The 18,069-nt window shown below is 40.2% G+C and overlaps 1 protein-coding gene across 1 annotated transcript in view; it reads right to left on the bottom strand.

Annotated features, from left to right (window-relative positions):
• Window positions 1-1,343: 1,343 nt before the first annotated feature.
• Window positions 1,344-18,069, bottom strand: part of LOC101852851 (tyrosine-protein phosphatase 99A) — a gene marked incomplete in the record, with an annotated part of 96,206 nt that continues 79,480 nt past the window's right edge. The window contains 7 exon segments of the mRNA XM_013082782.2: window positions 1,344-9,655; window positions 11,533-11,668; window positions 12,463-12,605; window positions 13,023-13,163; window positions 14,229-14,357; window positions 16,509-16,679; window positions 17,815-17,985. Coding sequence (XP_012938236.1) covers window positions 9,308-9,655; window positions 11,533-11,668; window positions 12,463-12,605; window positions 13,023-13,163; window positions 14,229-14,357; window positions 16,509-16,679; window positions 17,815-17,985 — 1,239 coding nt within the window.

Consider the following 18,069-nt stretch of genomic DNA (forward strand, 5'->3'; position numbering starts at 1 on the left):
GGGGGTGTCCCATTTTCAGAGGCAATGAAGCAAAAATGTGCATGAAAATAGTTAAAAACAACAGCTTTAAAAGCATATTTAAAAAAACCCTAATCACTGCAGTAAGTTTTGATTTTCTACTGACACTACAGAAATGTAAGACAGACATGAAAGTATTGAAAGCACAGTTGTGAACACTGGCCATTATCATGAACATGTGAACGTGAAACATCACGGAACTTTGCTTAATTATTTAAACCCTGAGTTTTTTCCACCGTTTCCCGGAGACTTTTCTACAGTCACCTAAACCTGGCACACTATGTCTCACTATAACCCCAAAAGCTTGCCTCCAACTTCTAAATGGCGGAAAAAAATGCTTAGTCATACCAAAAGACTTGGTTTTGGAATAGTTCAGAAAAACAAGCAAATACTAGCACTAAATAAAACGAAAATGTTGTTACTAGTATCGGGACGCTGAGGGGAACAGGGTTATTACCGTCGGACGCCCCCAATGTCCGATGGGGTTTAAAGAGTTAAGTTTCTTAGTCAACCCTCCAATATTCTTTTTGCCTACATTGTTCCAATTCTGAACAAAATTTTGCTTCCTCTCCCATCTGCCTCCCTTCCTACTAACTGCTGAAAAAAGATAACATATCATTTCTATTGTTTCCCGACAATCGGCAAAAAAACTCTATGTGCTATTCAATATTTAAATCTCACAAAATTCACCATTGAGCTTAAAACATCCGAAGGAATAGTTCAAAAATAGGTCACGATTAACTATGTCTATATCATTATAAATTCTGACACCCCCATTCAGCTCACAACATGTCTACTCTTCAGTATCAGTATAATATATATGACAAAACTAACAATTTAATGTTTCAAAATACCAATACATGTATATTCCTTAATAAAGCTACATAAACAAGCTATTTCATTCACTAGGAAAAAAAGGTTGTACAGATCTTTTACAAGTGATACTGTTCAAATTTGACTCACATTAGCAAATTATACTTGCAGTCATAGCACTTAATTCGAGAGACTCTAGCAGGAAAAGAAAGTAAAATGAGAATTTTTCAACCAAAATTACAGCCCATCATAGATCAAACTGCTCCTTACACTCAATAAGCATGAGAAGACTGAACAAAAACAGACTCAGGAGCAAGGATATTACAATGAGCAATATGATTCGGGGGGGGGGCGAGCAATAGAGCAGGAGTAGAAGTTAAGTCAGCTCTTGTCGGGTCAAGAGAACACAACGAATGAAGAACACTGATACAAAACAGACATAGAATTCAAAGGTACAAAATTTTTCCAAGTATAATGCACTCATGAAAATAAGGCTATCCCATGATCAATTCTTTTTTTTTTTTTAAAGTGGGGGAAAGGAAAGGTGGGTGGAGAAAGAAGAGATGCGTGCTTGAATCCAGGATCAGGCAAGTTGAAAAGAACGATGAGAACAATGAGTCAAAAATAGACGCACGACAGCATTAAATGGATTTACAAATAATGGTAGAGAACGAAGACCTACGCACTTGTACAAAAATATTCATAAAAATTGTAAAACTTACAAATAATACAGGCAAGCAGCAATGCAATGTCATAGCAATATTATGTCAATATATATAAATGTATTTATGTGACTGGTGTATGACATATATGCATAATATTACAGTATATATCAATGATATACGTGTGTATATGTATATAAAACAACAAAAAGTCAGCGTGAGGAGTAGCTTTGTAGTAGATGAGCAAGAGCAGCTAGGGTCACCACCATGAGCGAGGACTACACAGATGTATACATGGTTTTATTCTCGAGGTACGTCACAGCAAGCAGTAGCAACGTTCTCATTCACACACACATCCTCCAACTGAAAATCAACTGCACAGTGTTAGACTTCGCCAAACCCTATTCAGAAAAATGAAGCATGTCAGAGTCTTATATAGAGCAATCGAAATGCACATGATGCACTCGACCCTCCCAAAATTCAGTCTTGGGTATTACACAATTCCACATTTTAAAAAACCCAAAACAATTTAATTGAAATCTTATCTTCTTTTAAGAATTGCAGCTTTGTGTGAAAACAGCACAGAGGTACAGAGGCGAAGCAGCTTCTCCTGTAAGTCATGTTACTTTCTTGACCCAGGAATCATCTTACCTTATGTGCTCCCCAACTCGCAACAATAAACAAAAAAACTACAATACATACAGAAAGGCAAAGTAATAGAGTAGTCCCATTAGAAAGAATTAGAGTTATATAAGTACCTTGCCTGCTTGTGTATATCTACAGAAAATTAACACCAACAGAAGGATTTGTGCTTCTTAAAACATGAGAGTGGGGAGGTCACTGATATCATACCCCCCCCCTCCCCCACCCACCCACCCATTTCCATACCTGGTGGAAAGGCCTACACTACAGTACTTGTAAATAACCCCACATAATTATCACTCCATTCTCTCTAATCATATCGTCGCTTCAGAATTATTTGGTCCAAAGTGTACTTAAATCAGAGAGGCACCTTTAACAAAATAATTCTGAGGCGACAATATTCACACACACAAACACAGAGACACACACACACACACACACAAGCGCGCGCACACACACACACATACAGCATCAGCAGCCCTAAAGCAAAGAAAAAGACAAAAAAATGTTGCTAAAGTGCCTTGGGCTGCACACACCAAAATACAATTTGAGTTTTGATTAAATGAGATGAATTGTCATACATGATAGCAGTAATAATTCCCACCATCTCTCACATATTTTAGCAGTCTAATTCTTATATAGGGGTGAGCATCGCTCGCTTTCACTCATGTCTGCCTTCCAATATAAACATTTCTGACACAACCTCTGACCTTTCAGACTAGAATGATTTAATTATCACACAAACAAATCTCACAGCTGTGGGTTCATAGATTCACACATCCAAAGCAGGGATCTAGCAGGATTCCTGTTCCCTAAATCATAAAATTACAGAGAAACAGATGAATAGATCAATCATATTACAGTGTTATGAAAAAATAACCCCAAAAAACCCAGATACAACAGACCAAAGTCACAAAGAGACACAGAAAAAGAAGTAATGCAACTGTCGAACTTTCCAACCCTTCCCTAAACAAGGTACACAAAACATTCGTGCCTGAGACCTTACATTTCCTCGTACAGGGAGAGTCAAAAAACCCATGACCAAGCCAATTATCAAAAGATCAATTTTACCAACAGATCTATGCCTGAAAGGAAACAACAACGAAATTCTTGATCTTGAAATCTAATGTCCACCCTGCCCCTCAGGGCTCATCAAGGCTGGGTGATAAAAAATGTTTCCCTCGCAGGTGTCAAATTAAGATTTTCAGCATTTTCTAGTGAATTTACCAGCTACACCACAGATGCCTGTAGATCCACACCTGTAACCCTCTGAACCAAACTTTTCTTACTTTTACTTTTTTCCTTCCTCTGGTATCCTTACGGTGTTGAGGGAGGTGCAGGTTTCGGTCCTGTGTTAGGTGTGTAGCGTCTGTGATGGACATGTTATGTTGTTCTAGGTCTTCCTCGGGCCTGAACCACACTAACCTCTGAGACAACACTTCTTTTCATATATGGAAAACTAAAGTGAACCTAGGACACAAAAGATCTGATCACTACTTAAAGCCCCATTAAATAAGTGAACACTTTTGTACATGTGTAACTATAATGTTGTTTTTTCTAGTAGAAATGTTCATGTTGAAGCATGAACGAGCAAAACCTTGAGCTACTTTCCTAAAATACCGTTCAAAAAGATGTCCAAACTTTATCCACACCTCCGTATATTTTTTTCCTACCATTCTTTAAGATTCTTCAAGAACATACAAGGATGACATAAAGACCTGGCCGTGACTTCTGACCAGCCCAGCACAAGTTCAGACTCTCTCCCACTATTACACCTATAAAAACCACAACCAAAAGCGCATACATCAAAAAGCGTGGAGTCTAGGTTTGGCAGTGCAAATAATACTGTAAATAGTTCAGACCAGGCTATGTTTTCACTATGCAGACCGCATGTCACACACTTTATTCCCAATCCCTATACATAAACCAGCTTTTAGTCTAGCCGCTTTCTCCTCTATCTCTGTCGAAAAATTCATGTCATGAAGTTCTCTTCGTGTTTTAAGTTTTACAATTAACAAAGACCAAATACATGTTGGCACAGCAAAGACTGCTTACTTGATTTAAAAAAAAAAAATCTTATGCAGTAGAAAAAATGTCTCCATCACTCAAACTCATTTTAGAGGACAAAGAGTCACCCCGTGTTTCAACTACTTTCTCTAAAATGCAGACCTTACATTGGAGACAATTCAAAAGCAATATTGACAGCAAATGGCCTTCCAACTCAATGAATAAAATTAGCCACATCGCATTACTTTGAATAAATGAACACACCAAAGTCGGAGCAGCCAACAAATAGTAGAACAAAAAGAAGAAAGCAGCAGCAAGCCTACAAAAAAGAATCTCCTTTTACATGAAAAATAGACAAATAAAGATTACTCAAGACTGAAAGAACATGAATGTCAGAAAGAGAAACATTGTTTCATACAATTTGCCCAATTCTCTTTTTAATCCCTGTTGATTTTTAAAAAGAAAACAACTTTAATATTTTATTTCGCAGTCCCCAACATCCCTCTGGTGTGTATCATTGTAGCTATTGGGCACATGAACACACAAAAGCGGTACTTATCTATAATTACTAAAGGGTATATATAATGCTTCACACAGAATAACAACAAAATAACATTAGGCACGTCGAAACTCAGTTAAACTAAGCCAAGAAATCGATTACACACTATAAAACCAAGAACCAGAGTACACATTATAAAACTAAAATCAGTTGTACACACTAACCATTCTCCAGTCTCTAACCTTTGTTCTCCCCTCATGACCACAAGAGAATGCAAAGATGAGGACACATTGTGTTCCAGAAACAGTTGTAGAATGCCTCAGGAGAGAAACACCGGACATATAGCAAATAATTGAAAAGAAAAGCCAGATCCATAACTACAAGCTTAGAAAAATATACCATCCTACAATCACAACACAAGCCCTGGAACTCATACAAACACATCTGTATAAAAATTATCTCAAATCATAATACAATATACACAACAACAACAAAAATGAGTCATCTTCGAAAAGAGTCCTTTACAGTGTCATCTGTACATTTATAAATATTAGCATTGCATCAAAATATGGTTTTCTGTGTTACAGATATATAAAACAAGCAGCTCTTTTGTCAAGACATAATATAATGACATAAATACGCACAACACAGCAGGATTCAAAGCAAGGAACTTCCCCACCTATGTTGTGCTTCATAAACCGACAATGTACCTGCGAGAAGTAATAAATTCTCTTTCAGCCATATAAACTATACACAAAGTCCTTGATTTCGATGCTGGCATAACAACTACAACAACTCAACACACCCCATAACATGGCACAGTTTCTGCTCCTGAAACAAGATTCCCTCCAAGGTCAGCAAAGTGCCACCATCTGGACTGAAAATAAATTTGTTCCATCCACGAGTCGCATTACGCCCCTCTCACTTCAATCTTCCTTCTCCGACTAACGCGTGCGTGCACACACACAAAAGAACTATGGGCATCTTTACATTTACATTTTTGGAATGGAAAATTCCTCAGCGCAAATTGTTCCAGTGGAATCTGAGATTGGAATCCTTCAACATTTCAGAGCTTCTCTGCGCCGCTTAGCCCTGTGGCACAGAGTCCAGTCAGAGACAGCTACTTCACACAGAGGTGAGTCAACAAGTCAAGTCATATTCTAGGGCCAGCACTGAACGCAATAGCAGTCTCACATTCTCATTATCCCATTAACTTAACCCAATGGCCCCTTCTGTGCACTGAGTGAAACCCTCAGTGGGTGAGAACATAGCAGTCGACCCACAGTAGCTCAAGTGCCAGGGCCTGTCAGTTCATGGGGCCAGGAATCAAAAGGACGCCATTAGATTCAACATTTAAAAACACATTTTTGAGTTACCTGGCATGAGGTGTATGGGTTGAATCATTAAATATTTTTTTTAAAACCTCCAAAATCTAAACTACCCAAATACACGAGAAGAAAACAAGCAAACCTGCAATACAGAAGGGCTTAAGTGATAGCAAAAGAGCATAAACTACACACGACTGTAACAAAACAGTTTACCCCTATCCTATAGAAATGTCAAGGAAAACTTTTATCAGCTGCACAAAATAGCTCACTAATACTGTACCAAGGAAAATCTATAGGTCACACAAAACCGTTATATCTCGAAAAGAAGAAAAAACAAACAAACCTACCAGATTTCACATCAACAAAATCATGGAAAGGCCCCTCACAAAATCCCACATCATGCCACACTCTGGCTGTGAAGGGAAACTATCAAAGTGCTACCACTAAAACTCAAGTGAAAACAAAAAAACCTGGACACAGATTCTTCACTCATGCACTTTGTTACAGCAAAAGTGAGTTGAACTATTTCATAATTATGTCCATGAGCTTTTAAAACCCAGAGATCAAGGAACAGGCTAAGGGCAAAGAGGCTGGTAACAATGAAGCTCAATGAAATTCCTTAAAGTTATTTTTAGCATTCAAATGGATGGTGAACTGAACCTTAAGCAGCTTACCAGCTGTAGCTCTATAAAAAAGGATGTGTCTAGCAACACAACTTATGGCGCTCATATGATCTTATGCAGTTGCGAGCGCCGTAAAAACCCTCTACTATAATTTTTCTAAAAATATAATATAACCTAGGTGCTTATACAGCAGAAAAACTGACTAAGCTTGAAAATTACAGCGAGAAGCAAAAATCCATAAGGAACCAAAGTTACTTGAGAGGTGAGTGAACTCAACTGCAGGGGGAGACTGACTGAAAACAAAACAAAATTGAATCTGCTTGGATGAAGTTTTGCCGCAATGCTGAAGCAAATGACAGACAAAGGTCAGGAAGCACTGATCCAATCTGATTGCAGCAGAAGTTTAATTTCATCAAATATACTTGTCAGCACCATAGCAACTACCATTTTCACGGCAAATAATTGGCATATCTCCTCCAACAGATATCAGAATAGATCAAAGCTCACACAGAAGTTTTTGATACAAAGACTTCCACACATCGCAGACACCATAATTGTACAAAACTCACAGGGGTGCCTAGTACAAAAAATCCTCAAACAAAAGGAAAATGATACTAGAAGTATAAAAAACTCATATATAAGTGCTTTATATAAAAATTCTCATACACCAAAGCACACTGTACATTCAAAGTGTTTGTTAAAAACGAATAGGAAAAATATCATATTCTGTAGTACAGCTCACACATACGAATATATACATATATTTGCTGACAATGTAGTGAGGCTCAAAAGCAGGGGTCAGTAACTGACCAGGGAAGGCATTTTGCCTGGTCCTCATGGATTTGGCATCATATGGCTAGGCTGTTTTAAATGGATATTTTTTTTAAGTTGAAGTTCTTCATGGCATCTATCAAACCCACTCCGCACACAATCTGGCCCACCTATGTGTTTTATTCCAACAATCAGAACTTTATATAGCTATCCAGCCAACCATGCGTGCTTTATTACTTTATCAGGCTCACTGCCAGTATACTCACTACACCACAAATTATAGCAGTAATAAAAAATTGAAAGAGCTTGACACCTTTCAACACTGTAAGGTTATTAAAAGGGCATAAATACCAAATTCAATGTTCATCTCCAAATGGACTTATCCAGGTAGGTGGACTGCTTTGAAAACCCCAAACAAACCAAATTCAAGGATGTCTGCCTCACCGAGGATTCAAACCTGGGTCCTGTCATCCACACCATACAACAGTATGGTATGACATCAATGGTCATGGAATAAGTGACAGCAACAAAGTAAAAATCCTTGGCATAGTTCTTGACCACAATCTGTCCGTGTCTTTCTATGAAAGAGAGCTTTGCAAATGAATTTACAACCAGCTCAGGAAAATAGGAAGCATAAGAAAGTACCTTCACAAAAATATAACCAGAATACTAGCAATATCACTTGTATTGTCAAGATTAGATTTCTGCAATTCTTTACTTGCTAGACTTCAACAAAAGAATCTTTTGCAATGCCTCCAAGTTTTCCCAAAACATGCTACCTGACTTAAAAAGAAAGGAAGCGGTAAAAACCAGTGAGAGGGAGAGGCTGCTAGACCACCAAGATGCCTTTGAATACTTCTAGTACCATATATCTTTAAAAAGCTTCTGTGTAGTAGACTGAGATATTACGTTGTAACAATTCAGTTGTTCGCAGCATTTTCATCTGGTCCATTTTTCTTAAACTTATTTACATAAATTGTTTCTATACTTATCCATCACTGCCTATATTCCTGAATACATGCATTTATACGTAAATCCGTATGTGTCATTTTGTGTGCCCTTGTACATGAATGTATCTTAATACATCTGTAAGCTACTAATAATGTCTTGTAAAGCACATTCAGGATAGTAAATTATGGAAATGTGCTGTATAAATGCCATGTATTATTATTATCATAATCATTTAGCTAATTTCATGCTCCACATCCAGCAGTACTGGTCACAGAAGAAAACCATGAGCCACAGTGTCTATAAACTCAAGACCCTCACAAAGAAAGCCAACGAAATAATTGATAGTCTCGAGCACCCCATTGACTCCATGGCCCAGAACCACTTCACTTATCACGCATGTCCTCTTACGGACAGAAGCATTTGCTGCCACGGATGCACATACTGCCATCACTCACTTAACCGTGAGTGCGAATCGAGAGAGAACCAAGCTGTAGATTACATAGAGTCAGAGCGAAAAAATCCTATGTTTGCAAGAAACGGATCACGAGAATGGAAACACTGGTAATAAAAATAGAAGCGGACTACACCAGGGCCTCCATCAACGACTCGTAAATCAGTGAAAATCTTACGATGCATATCCAAGTTGACAACAAAACTCTCTCTATGAAAATCAAGATGCACTGTAAAATAAAGAAATGCTTTCTGTACCTTATCATCTCAGCTCATTTTCACATTAAGGTTACAGACAGAACCATGCAGTGGAGCCCCCAACAAATCTCACATGATCCATCAAAAAGATGGCAGATCATTATTAAGCTTCACTTTCACTTTTCCATAGACCAATACATCTATTGTAGAACAAAAGATTTTCCTCCTTTATACAGTTTGTGAATTATATTGACATTCACTTTTCCATGTACCCAGTTCATCTACAGAAGAACTAAAGGTATTCTTTTCCGATTCAGTTCTTTAACTACTCAGCTTCATAAAAGTCTAGATGTTGGTTTCTGTTTTCTTTGCCTCTTCATTGGTCGGGGTACTAGGATTGTTGTTACCGTTGCTGTTGGCAACACTGTCACCACTGCTGCTACGTCCGATCCTTGTGCCTGCCCGAGGGACGGCCGCATCGGTGATGTTGCTGGGGGTACTGTTGCTCACGGGCGCTGGCGCTGCATTGTTGTTGGCATTGCTGCGAGGGAGGGTGCCATTCTTGCGGGCCGAGTTGTGGTGGAAAATGTCTATATGGTGATGTCGTGGGGAGGAGCTACCATTGGCGGCATGCTCCTCCCGACAGTGCTTGTAGAAAGCAGCCATGGCACGGTGCAGAAACTGGTAGTCCTCCTGCAACCACACAGAACAAACATCAGTAAAAAGCAACAAATACTGAAAGGTAAAAGCAGGAGCAGACGGCATAAGAGTATCCAAAAATCACTCATGTCAAGACGATTCTTTTTTTTTACTTTAAGTTTTACAACACTTGCAACACAATTAGGTCAAATGAGTGCCGAAGATTAGAGGTGTACCATGAGAGTAAAAACACAAAAAAAGGCGGAGAGATAAGAATGATAGATGCTTGATAGAAAAAAAAGGAGTAAAACACACCAGACCACCCACCAACAACCAACTCATCAAGACAGAGATGATAGTAACCCCACAAAAAAAATAGACAAACCAGATGTTAATAAAGTAACAAATCCCAATGAAAAACGAAGATGTTTTATTGAGGGTTGTTTAACAGGGCTGACAATGGCATACCACAAAAAAGGCTAAAAACTAGGGGGTTGTCCCCCCGGAAAATTTTGAAAAAACGAGGCATAAAATAGCTAAATCGGAATATTTTGGAAGGGTTTGAGGTCTTATTTGTCACCCTAATTTTAGAGAAAAATAATAACTTCCCAAATACTGTCAAAAAGAAAATAAACCATTACTATACATTGTACATAGAATCTACATCATTCTTGAGATGGGAAAAAAATATTCCCAGCACGACGGGTTACTGACATCACCATCATCAAACTTATCTCCTCTCGAAAGAATACCAACAGTGCGCTTCGCCATGATGAAGAACAAGCAGACAAGAACCCCCCCCCCCTCCCCCTAAAAAAAGGTTACAGTGTTGTGACATGCATGGGCCAAAGCACAGGTGGTGTATAACAAGATAGTTCATTCCTGTCTTTGAGCCAATTAAAAAAGTGTCCTCAAAATTCAAATGCACCCTCTTCGAAAAAGATCTGACTTTGTGAACAGTTACCCTACTTGTGTGAAAAACAACAAAAGTGAAACTAACAAACTGTGCTATTCCTATTCTTCTTCTGGAGAAACCAAATAGAGCTTCAAAACAAAGACTGCAGCACCATCTGAAGCAATGCACGGACTTCCGCGGACACTTGTGTTGGTTGAGTTAACAATCTTGTTACGTACTCGATTGTCACAACTGAATGCGATTCTATCAGTAATGAAGAAGAATATAAAGTACTCGATTGAATGGTATCTGCCGATACGCGGATGCGTATGCACCTCGGTTTTGTCCAGCGAGCAGTTAAAAAACTAAAATTATTATGTTTTTGTTTTTTTATTCAATTCGTTTTTTTATTTTTACAACATTATTATAATACGAAACTCTGGGGAAAAAGGCAAAAGAGGCGTTCGGATGAGCCTACGGCGGTGTTGCAATGAGCAGAATTCCGCCTTTACGCTGACAATTCTCAGCCCTGTTTCAACACTGCTCTACACCACTGTCATTATATTTAAAAAATCCCGCAAACAAGTAGAGGAGGTAAAGGATTCCTTTGATTATTGAGATATCAGTCACAAAAAAATCTAGTGCATACAAGAAGAGGAGACATAGGGTGCTTTTGAACACTGAGACACATTAGTCATAAAAATATCTAGAGAAGAAAGAGGAGATATACGACATTTTTTTAAAAACTATGAGACATCAGTCATTTAGAACCACACAAAAAAAAACCCTGTGAAGAAGAGGAGATACAGGGTGCTATTTCACATCCTGATACATCAGCTATAAAAATGTCATGTTTTTTAACATTGATATTTCAATTATAATAAAAAAATTTAAAACCCACAAAAAACCTTCCTGCATACAAGAAATGACATCACAGGGTGCTATCAAACACATTGATATATCAGCCACACACAAAAAAAAAAAAAAAAGAAAAAAAGGCCAGCACAAACTAAAAATTCAGCAGATATAGGCTCACCTGTTTCCCAATAATCCCCGGCCGCTTGTAGTGATACAGCTTGGCCACCTGATAGAAATCGGCACACTTCTCCGACAACACTTGGTCACGGAGAGTCCACAGCGCACAGAACTGACCGGCCTCCACACCGCCAAACCTGGGCAAAGGAGATGGGATAGGGGAGGGAGTAGGATAAGCAAAGAAGAGAAAGATGAAAAGACAAAAGGGGGAGGAGAAGGAAGAGGAGGGCGGGGGAAGGATGAGGAGAATGGGGTCGATGAAAAAGGAGAAGGAAGGCATAACAATATAATAGATTAGCTAGCCCTGTTTTAACCCCTTCGTTCCCTTACGACCTACGTACGTGTAGGTACGTAGTAAAAATATGTCATTTTTGGCCGTGTGGCGCACCATGTACGCCACGCAAGTTGGCAAAATTTGCCACTCGTGGTTGCCTATATGACGTTACATGGAGGGCACGCTAATCACTTGGCTCTGATTCTTCTGTACGGAGTTTTAGCACAAGTACTGCAGGGATTTGTATTCTGGAATAAAAGACGCACATATTGGTATAAAATTTGCTAGTGTTGCTCTACTGCTAGGCTTGTAAGTAATCGATAATGAATGGAATGAGAAGTGTGAGAAAATTGACACAATTTTTAAAAAACAGGATCCGAAATGTCAAGAAAGGGCTAAATCTAGACCGTGAGTCAATTAACTAAGACAAGAGACTTCTATCCTGGTTAACGAGCTCAACTGAAAATCAGTGCTGACAGTAGGAACCCATACCCCCTGACAACTAAATGGTTAAGCTCGTATTTTAGCTTCAAAATTATACACTTTTAAATTATGCACATGTGCGCATACTGGCGCTTACAATAAGGGACTCTCCAGGCACATAAGCGTGTGCCAGGTCTGTAGAATTGACCTGTTCAAACTTGGTTCCCAACTAACCTGTCCATGACCACGATGGGCCCACACTCTAGTGAGTTGAGGAAGTCGAAGGCGTGGCAGATGGGGCTGAACACACTGTGGCCCTCCCACATGCTAGGCCAGCCGCTGACACAGATGATGCGCGTCATCAGCGTGTAGTCATACTGAAAAACCCCCCACAATAATACCAATTACAACAATAATAGTAACAATAACAAAAAAGATAAAAATAACAATAACAATAATAATAAAGATAATAATAACAATAATAATAATAATAATTGTTAAAAGAAGAAAATAAGATAACATTGTCATTATAACAATGACAATAATAACTATCAGAAAAAGAAGAAAACATGAAAACATTATTATTATAACAACTACAATGATGATAATAGTGAGTCATTGTGGTGAAATCAGGCAGTCATCAAAATAATGAAATCGAAGAAAAAGGCTTTTTTCCACCAGTTTTGCAATTTTATCGAAATAATAATAATAATAGTACATGTCATTTATATAAAGCATTTCCATAAGTTACAAAGCTCCAACATAAATGTGGCCACCGAAAAAAAGCTACCCACCTGAATGGAATCCAGGATGAACTCATAGGTAACGAACCCTTGCCCCTCATTAGCAACGGGCTCTTCCTTCATGGTCAGGCGAAAGTTCCCTGCGTCCACTTCTATACTGCTGCCCTTGGGGGGCCAGAACTCCTTGTACTCCTACACACAAATGCAAAGCAAGAAAAATACAATTACTGAAAATGACACGAGATAGCAGAGCGCACAAGAGTGCCCACCATCCAAACAACAGTACTGAAGAGGAAATAAACAATTTACAAATCAATCGCCTGTAACTCATGATGATGGAAACATTATGCAAATAAACTGACACCAGTACTCAAAATCAAAGAAACAATACACAAATCAACCACCTGCAGTACTCAAGACAATAGAAACATTATACAAATAAACTTAACAACAGCACTTAAAAAGAAAGAAATATACAAATCAACCACCCACAGTACTCGAGACAGAAACAACAGTGGGAAAGAAAAGAACAAAGCCCAACACATGGACCCCTATATCCACAAGGACAACCGTGTTAACAAAAGCAAACCCCAACAGTGTTGTTTATTAGGGTGTACAAGGCCATCCTGGAAACACCCCCACCATTACACACAACAAAATGGGGGTGGGGGGACACTTGCCATCTCTAATAAAGCGAGATCGGACACAATCTGCTTTCATGCAAGAAGTAAGTTGGGTCATTAAAAATCCACTACGTATGTAACTACACGGAAAGACAACAAACCAAATGGTTTGGACACATGAGAATGGGGCAACAACAGCCAGCCTCAAAATCCTACAATATTAGATTTGACTGCTTTGAGGCAAAAGGAAGAGCAAGAAAAAGATGGGATCGCCAGAGTCAAAGAGACCCTCTAAAACAGCAACATGACAATCCAAAAGGCAACGCCACAACACACCTGACCCACAACTATCTGCAATTGCACCTCTCCTCCACACCTTGACACCTTGTGGTACAAGAGGACAGAAAAAAGTAAAAAGTAAAGTAATACTAACATAACTAGGAATTATAATTAGGAATTATCCCTTAGTCTAGATTACCATTGAGGCACCAAAGATGACCGGGCAACCACTTTTCTCCATCCTTTCTCTATTTTCAGTCTTAAAAATGTAACTAGCCTTGTATAAAAACAATGTGTGTGTGTGTGTGTGTGTGTGTGTGTGTGTGAGCGCGCGAGTGTGCGTGTGTGTACTCACAATATCATCAAACTCAGAGAGCACCACGATGACGGGCGAGTTCTTGTCCCAGACCATGCGCCAAAAGTCCTCCATGGTGTCCACTGTTGGATGTTGCGTCACCAGGAACTCGGCAGACTTGCGGTAGCCCTGGCAACACCCAATGTTTGTTTGTTTGAGTAAAGAGAAGCACATCGACACAATAACAGTACTTTAGTGCTGGGAAAAAGTAAGACAACAGACAGACAGAATCAACAGAGTAAAAGTAAAGAAGTAGGATCTGCCAGTGGCACCCTCCAACCACCTTCTCAACACAGAAGAAGTGATTGAATATTGCTGCTGAGTTATAATTTCAGGCAAGTGAGCATGATTTGGACACATTTTTAACTTTTGTTTTAATCAGTGCTTCCACCAGCTGAAGCTGAAAAGTAAGGAAAATTCTGCCGGGGTTCTAGGGGCCGCATCCCCACAAGGGTCCAGGGACAGCGTCCCGGTGGGGGTTCAGGGGGCAAAGCCCCCGAAGAAATTGAAATTTAGTGCTTTTAGAGGGTTAAAAATGGCATTTGGGAGCCTGTTTGAAGAGATTGCCTACAACTCACAACATGTATTTGTTCGTCAACATTTGTCTTGTTTGATTTCTTCACCTAATGCGGGCAATGTTTAAAAGCAGGTTCCCCTTCCATTGCTACTATAATTCAATTTATTTGTCATCGCACCATTGATTCAAGGCAAACCTGGGAATAATGAATAGATATGTACCTTCACAATACAGTTACCCAGCGAATAACCTAATTTCCTCCAATTTTCACTTCTAAATGTTGTATGTCACAACCTGGGAACACCACTTCGAATTATTCTGGATTTGAGTAGTTTTAGCATAGATTTCTTTCATTGCGGCCCTATTCGCGTTCCCGCGCTGTAGAATCTTCGCATTGAAAATTTTTCTAGATCTAGACAATTAATTTGCAAGCAAGTTTCTTTCTGACAGTTATTTTCTGTCTAAGATCACAAATCAATTTACTTGATCAACGCGCATATTTTCCAGCCGTGGCAACAGTCCGAAGATAGACGGAATGAGTGAATGATAGAAAGAGGGAAATTGGAACAAAAAGTTCACCAGATTTTGATCAATCTGCAGGTAAAACTGTTCTGCCTAGAAACCCGCAATGAATGCATTGGGCATGGCGGAATAATATGGCCGATTGCAGGAAATGCGCAATCTGGCAGGTCTCTATAACATTAACTTATTGCCGAGAGAATTACTGTAAATATCCGTAATTTATACAAGACGGCAGTAAGTCGAGTATGGTTCTTTTGCTACGAAATTTCGGTAGGCCTACGCAGTCGCAGTTTTTTTCGGAGGGAGTTGATAATGATGGAGGAATAAGTACGGAACTGGCAGAAAGTATGGATTTCCGTAAAAATACGGAAGAGTGGAAGCACTGTTTAATAAGTGTTTTACGGCACTTGCAACACAGTTAGGTCATATAAGTACTGAAGAACAGAGGTGTTTCAAGAAAGTAACAAACACATAAAAGGAGGAGATATAAGAGCGCCTGATGTTTGATAGGAAAGCAGCAGCAAACTACACCACCGCACCTACCAACAACCCACACATTTTGAGTATTGAGTTCTAATTTAGGTGAAGAGAGCACATCACAACATTAACAGCTGTTTTATGCAGTGAAAAAGAAAGAAAGGCAGAAAAAAGGGAGACAGCTTGAAAGATTTAATAAGAGGGCTGCCCTAAACCTTTCTTTCAGGTTCAACCTGGACTGAGCAGGAACATTACCCCAAGACTCAACACTTGATAAAATAGACTTCTCACATAGAAATCAAACTCATATCTTACTCATGAAATGTATCCCAGCAGAAAGAAGGGAGACACTCCATAAAGCAGGCTTCCCCATGAGAAAATCAAACTCCTGACTTTCAAATGGTAAGAACTAAAAAAAAAGAGCCCCACTATGACAGAACCAAATCCAGTGTGAAGCACTTTACACAAATTTTCTTCACTTCACACAGGTGAGAATAGGTACCCGGAATGAGACAGCTAAAGATCTTCTCAGTATATTAAGTGTTTTAGTACCTGTAAAATGACAGCCTCCATTGCATGTTTCCAAGGAAATTGAGATTGTTTCAGAATGTTATCAGGTCTACAAGGAAAATGATACAAATTATGAAGCACACAGACCTTGCTGAAATTTGCGTCAAACAAATGCTATTTATTATTATCATTATTACTATTATTACTATTACTATTATTATTACAATTATTCCAGTGCATACTCTGACACCAACCTGCAAATATGTAGCATTGATATAGTTGGAACCCTCCACCCCAGGCCGCGCCGGCAGAAGGACCCTCTTCAAGTTGACGGGCAGGATGCTGCCCAGCCTGTTCTTCTCCTGGTTGAAGGGCTTCAGGGCGGCCGCCATGTCCTGCTCGCTGGGGGTGTACTCCGTGACGAGCTAGAAGGGGTGGGGGAAGCAAAACACAGAAGTTGTGAGACAAGATAAAGCTCGGGTATTTTTTAAAATCCTTGTTTATTTGCAGTAAAAGAAAGAACAATTACAATCCAAATGACACTTTGCTTACTTCATGACCACATATATACGAGTTCGTCAAGGTACAACAAAGATAAAGACTGTTGTTTACAAAGATCTCTTTCTCTATCTGCTCCCCCCCCCCCTTCCCCACTCTCCCATATACCATCATTCATGTACTTCCTGAAAAGACTTAATAAGTCACATGAAAGAGCTGTATTGCTGTCCCCGTTGGTAGTGGGGACTGAAAGCAGTCTTGGATAGTTTTTAGCAGCAGTAGTGGTAGCATCAGTAAGGAGGAGAATGAGGAGGAGAAGAAAAAGGCTGAAAAGGTGAGAGGGAAGGGGAGAGTCAGCACAATCACAGCGCCTCCAAAAATGTCCGCCCGTACCTTTTATTGTCTCTCCAACAAGCTGGGAAGTAGGAGGACGAGGAGGAGGAGGAAGAAGAGGAAGGAAAGAAGGAGGAATAGGAGGAGAATGAGAAGGCGGTGAGGGAGAAAGTGAGAGTCAGCACACTCACTGTACCACCAACATCAACCGTGCACTCACCTAATACTGTCTCTCCAGCAGGCTGGAGGTCATGGGCAAGGGCAGGAGGTGGGAGGGAGGAAGTGAGGTCAGAGGACGAGAACAGGGAGGAGGAAGTGAGATCAGAGGAAGAGGAGGAGGAGGAGGAAGAGGAGGAGGAGGAGGAGGAGGAGGAGGAGGAAGAGGACAAAGGTTAGGACACCTACAACAATATCAACGGTCCACTCACCTGATACTGCCTCTCCAGCAGGCTGGAGGTGGTGAGCGAAGGCAGCAGGAGAGGTGAGGGAGGAGGAGATGAGGGAGGGTAAGGACGAGGAGGAAGTGAAGTCTGGGAGGAGGAAGAGGTGAGATACCTACAACAACCATTCACTCACCTGAAACTGCCTCTCCAGCAGGCTGGAGGAGGTGAGGGAGGAGGAGATGAGGGAGGAGGAGGTGGAGAAGGTGAGTGAGGACAAGGACGAGGAGGAAGTGAAGTCTGGGAGGAGGAGGAGGAGGTGAGGTACCCACAACAACCGTCCACTCACCTGATACTGCCTCTCCAGCAGGCTGGAGGTGGTGAGCGAGGGCAGCAGGAGGCTCTTGGAGGGTCGCTGTAGCTGGTCCATGTGATCCATCAGGGCCTCGTCACGCACCTCGGTGGACCCGCCCCCCAGCAAGTACTCCACCAGCACAGAATGGATGAAGATGTACTGATCCTGGAGGGGGGGGGGGGGGGGGGGGGTAATGTTTGGTGGTGAGGGGTAAGTCAGCACAATCACAATCAGTAACTTGAACATATC

This window comes from Aplysia californica, unplaced genomic scaffold (genome assembly GCF_000002075.1).
Source record: "Aplysia californica isolate F4 #8 unplaced genomic scaffold, AplCal3.0 scaffold00194, whole genome shotgun sequence".
Taxonomy (NCBI): Eukaryota; Metazoa; Mollusca; class Gastropoda; order Aplysiida; family Aplysiidae; genus Aplysia; species Aplysia californica.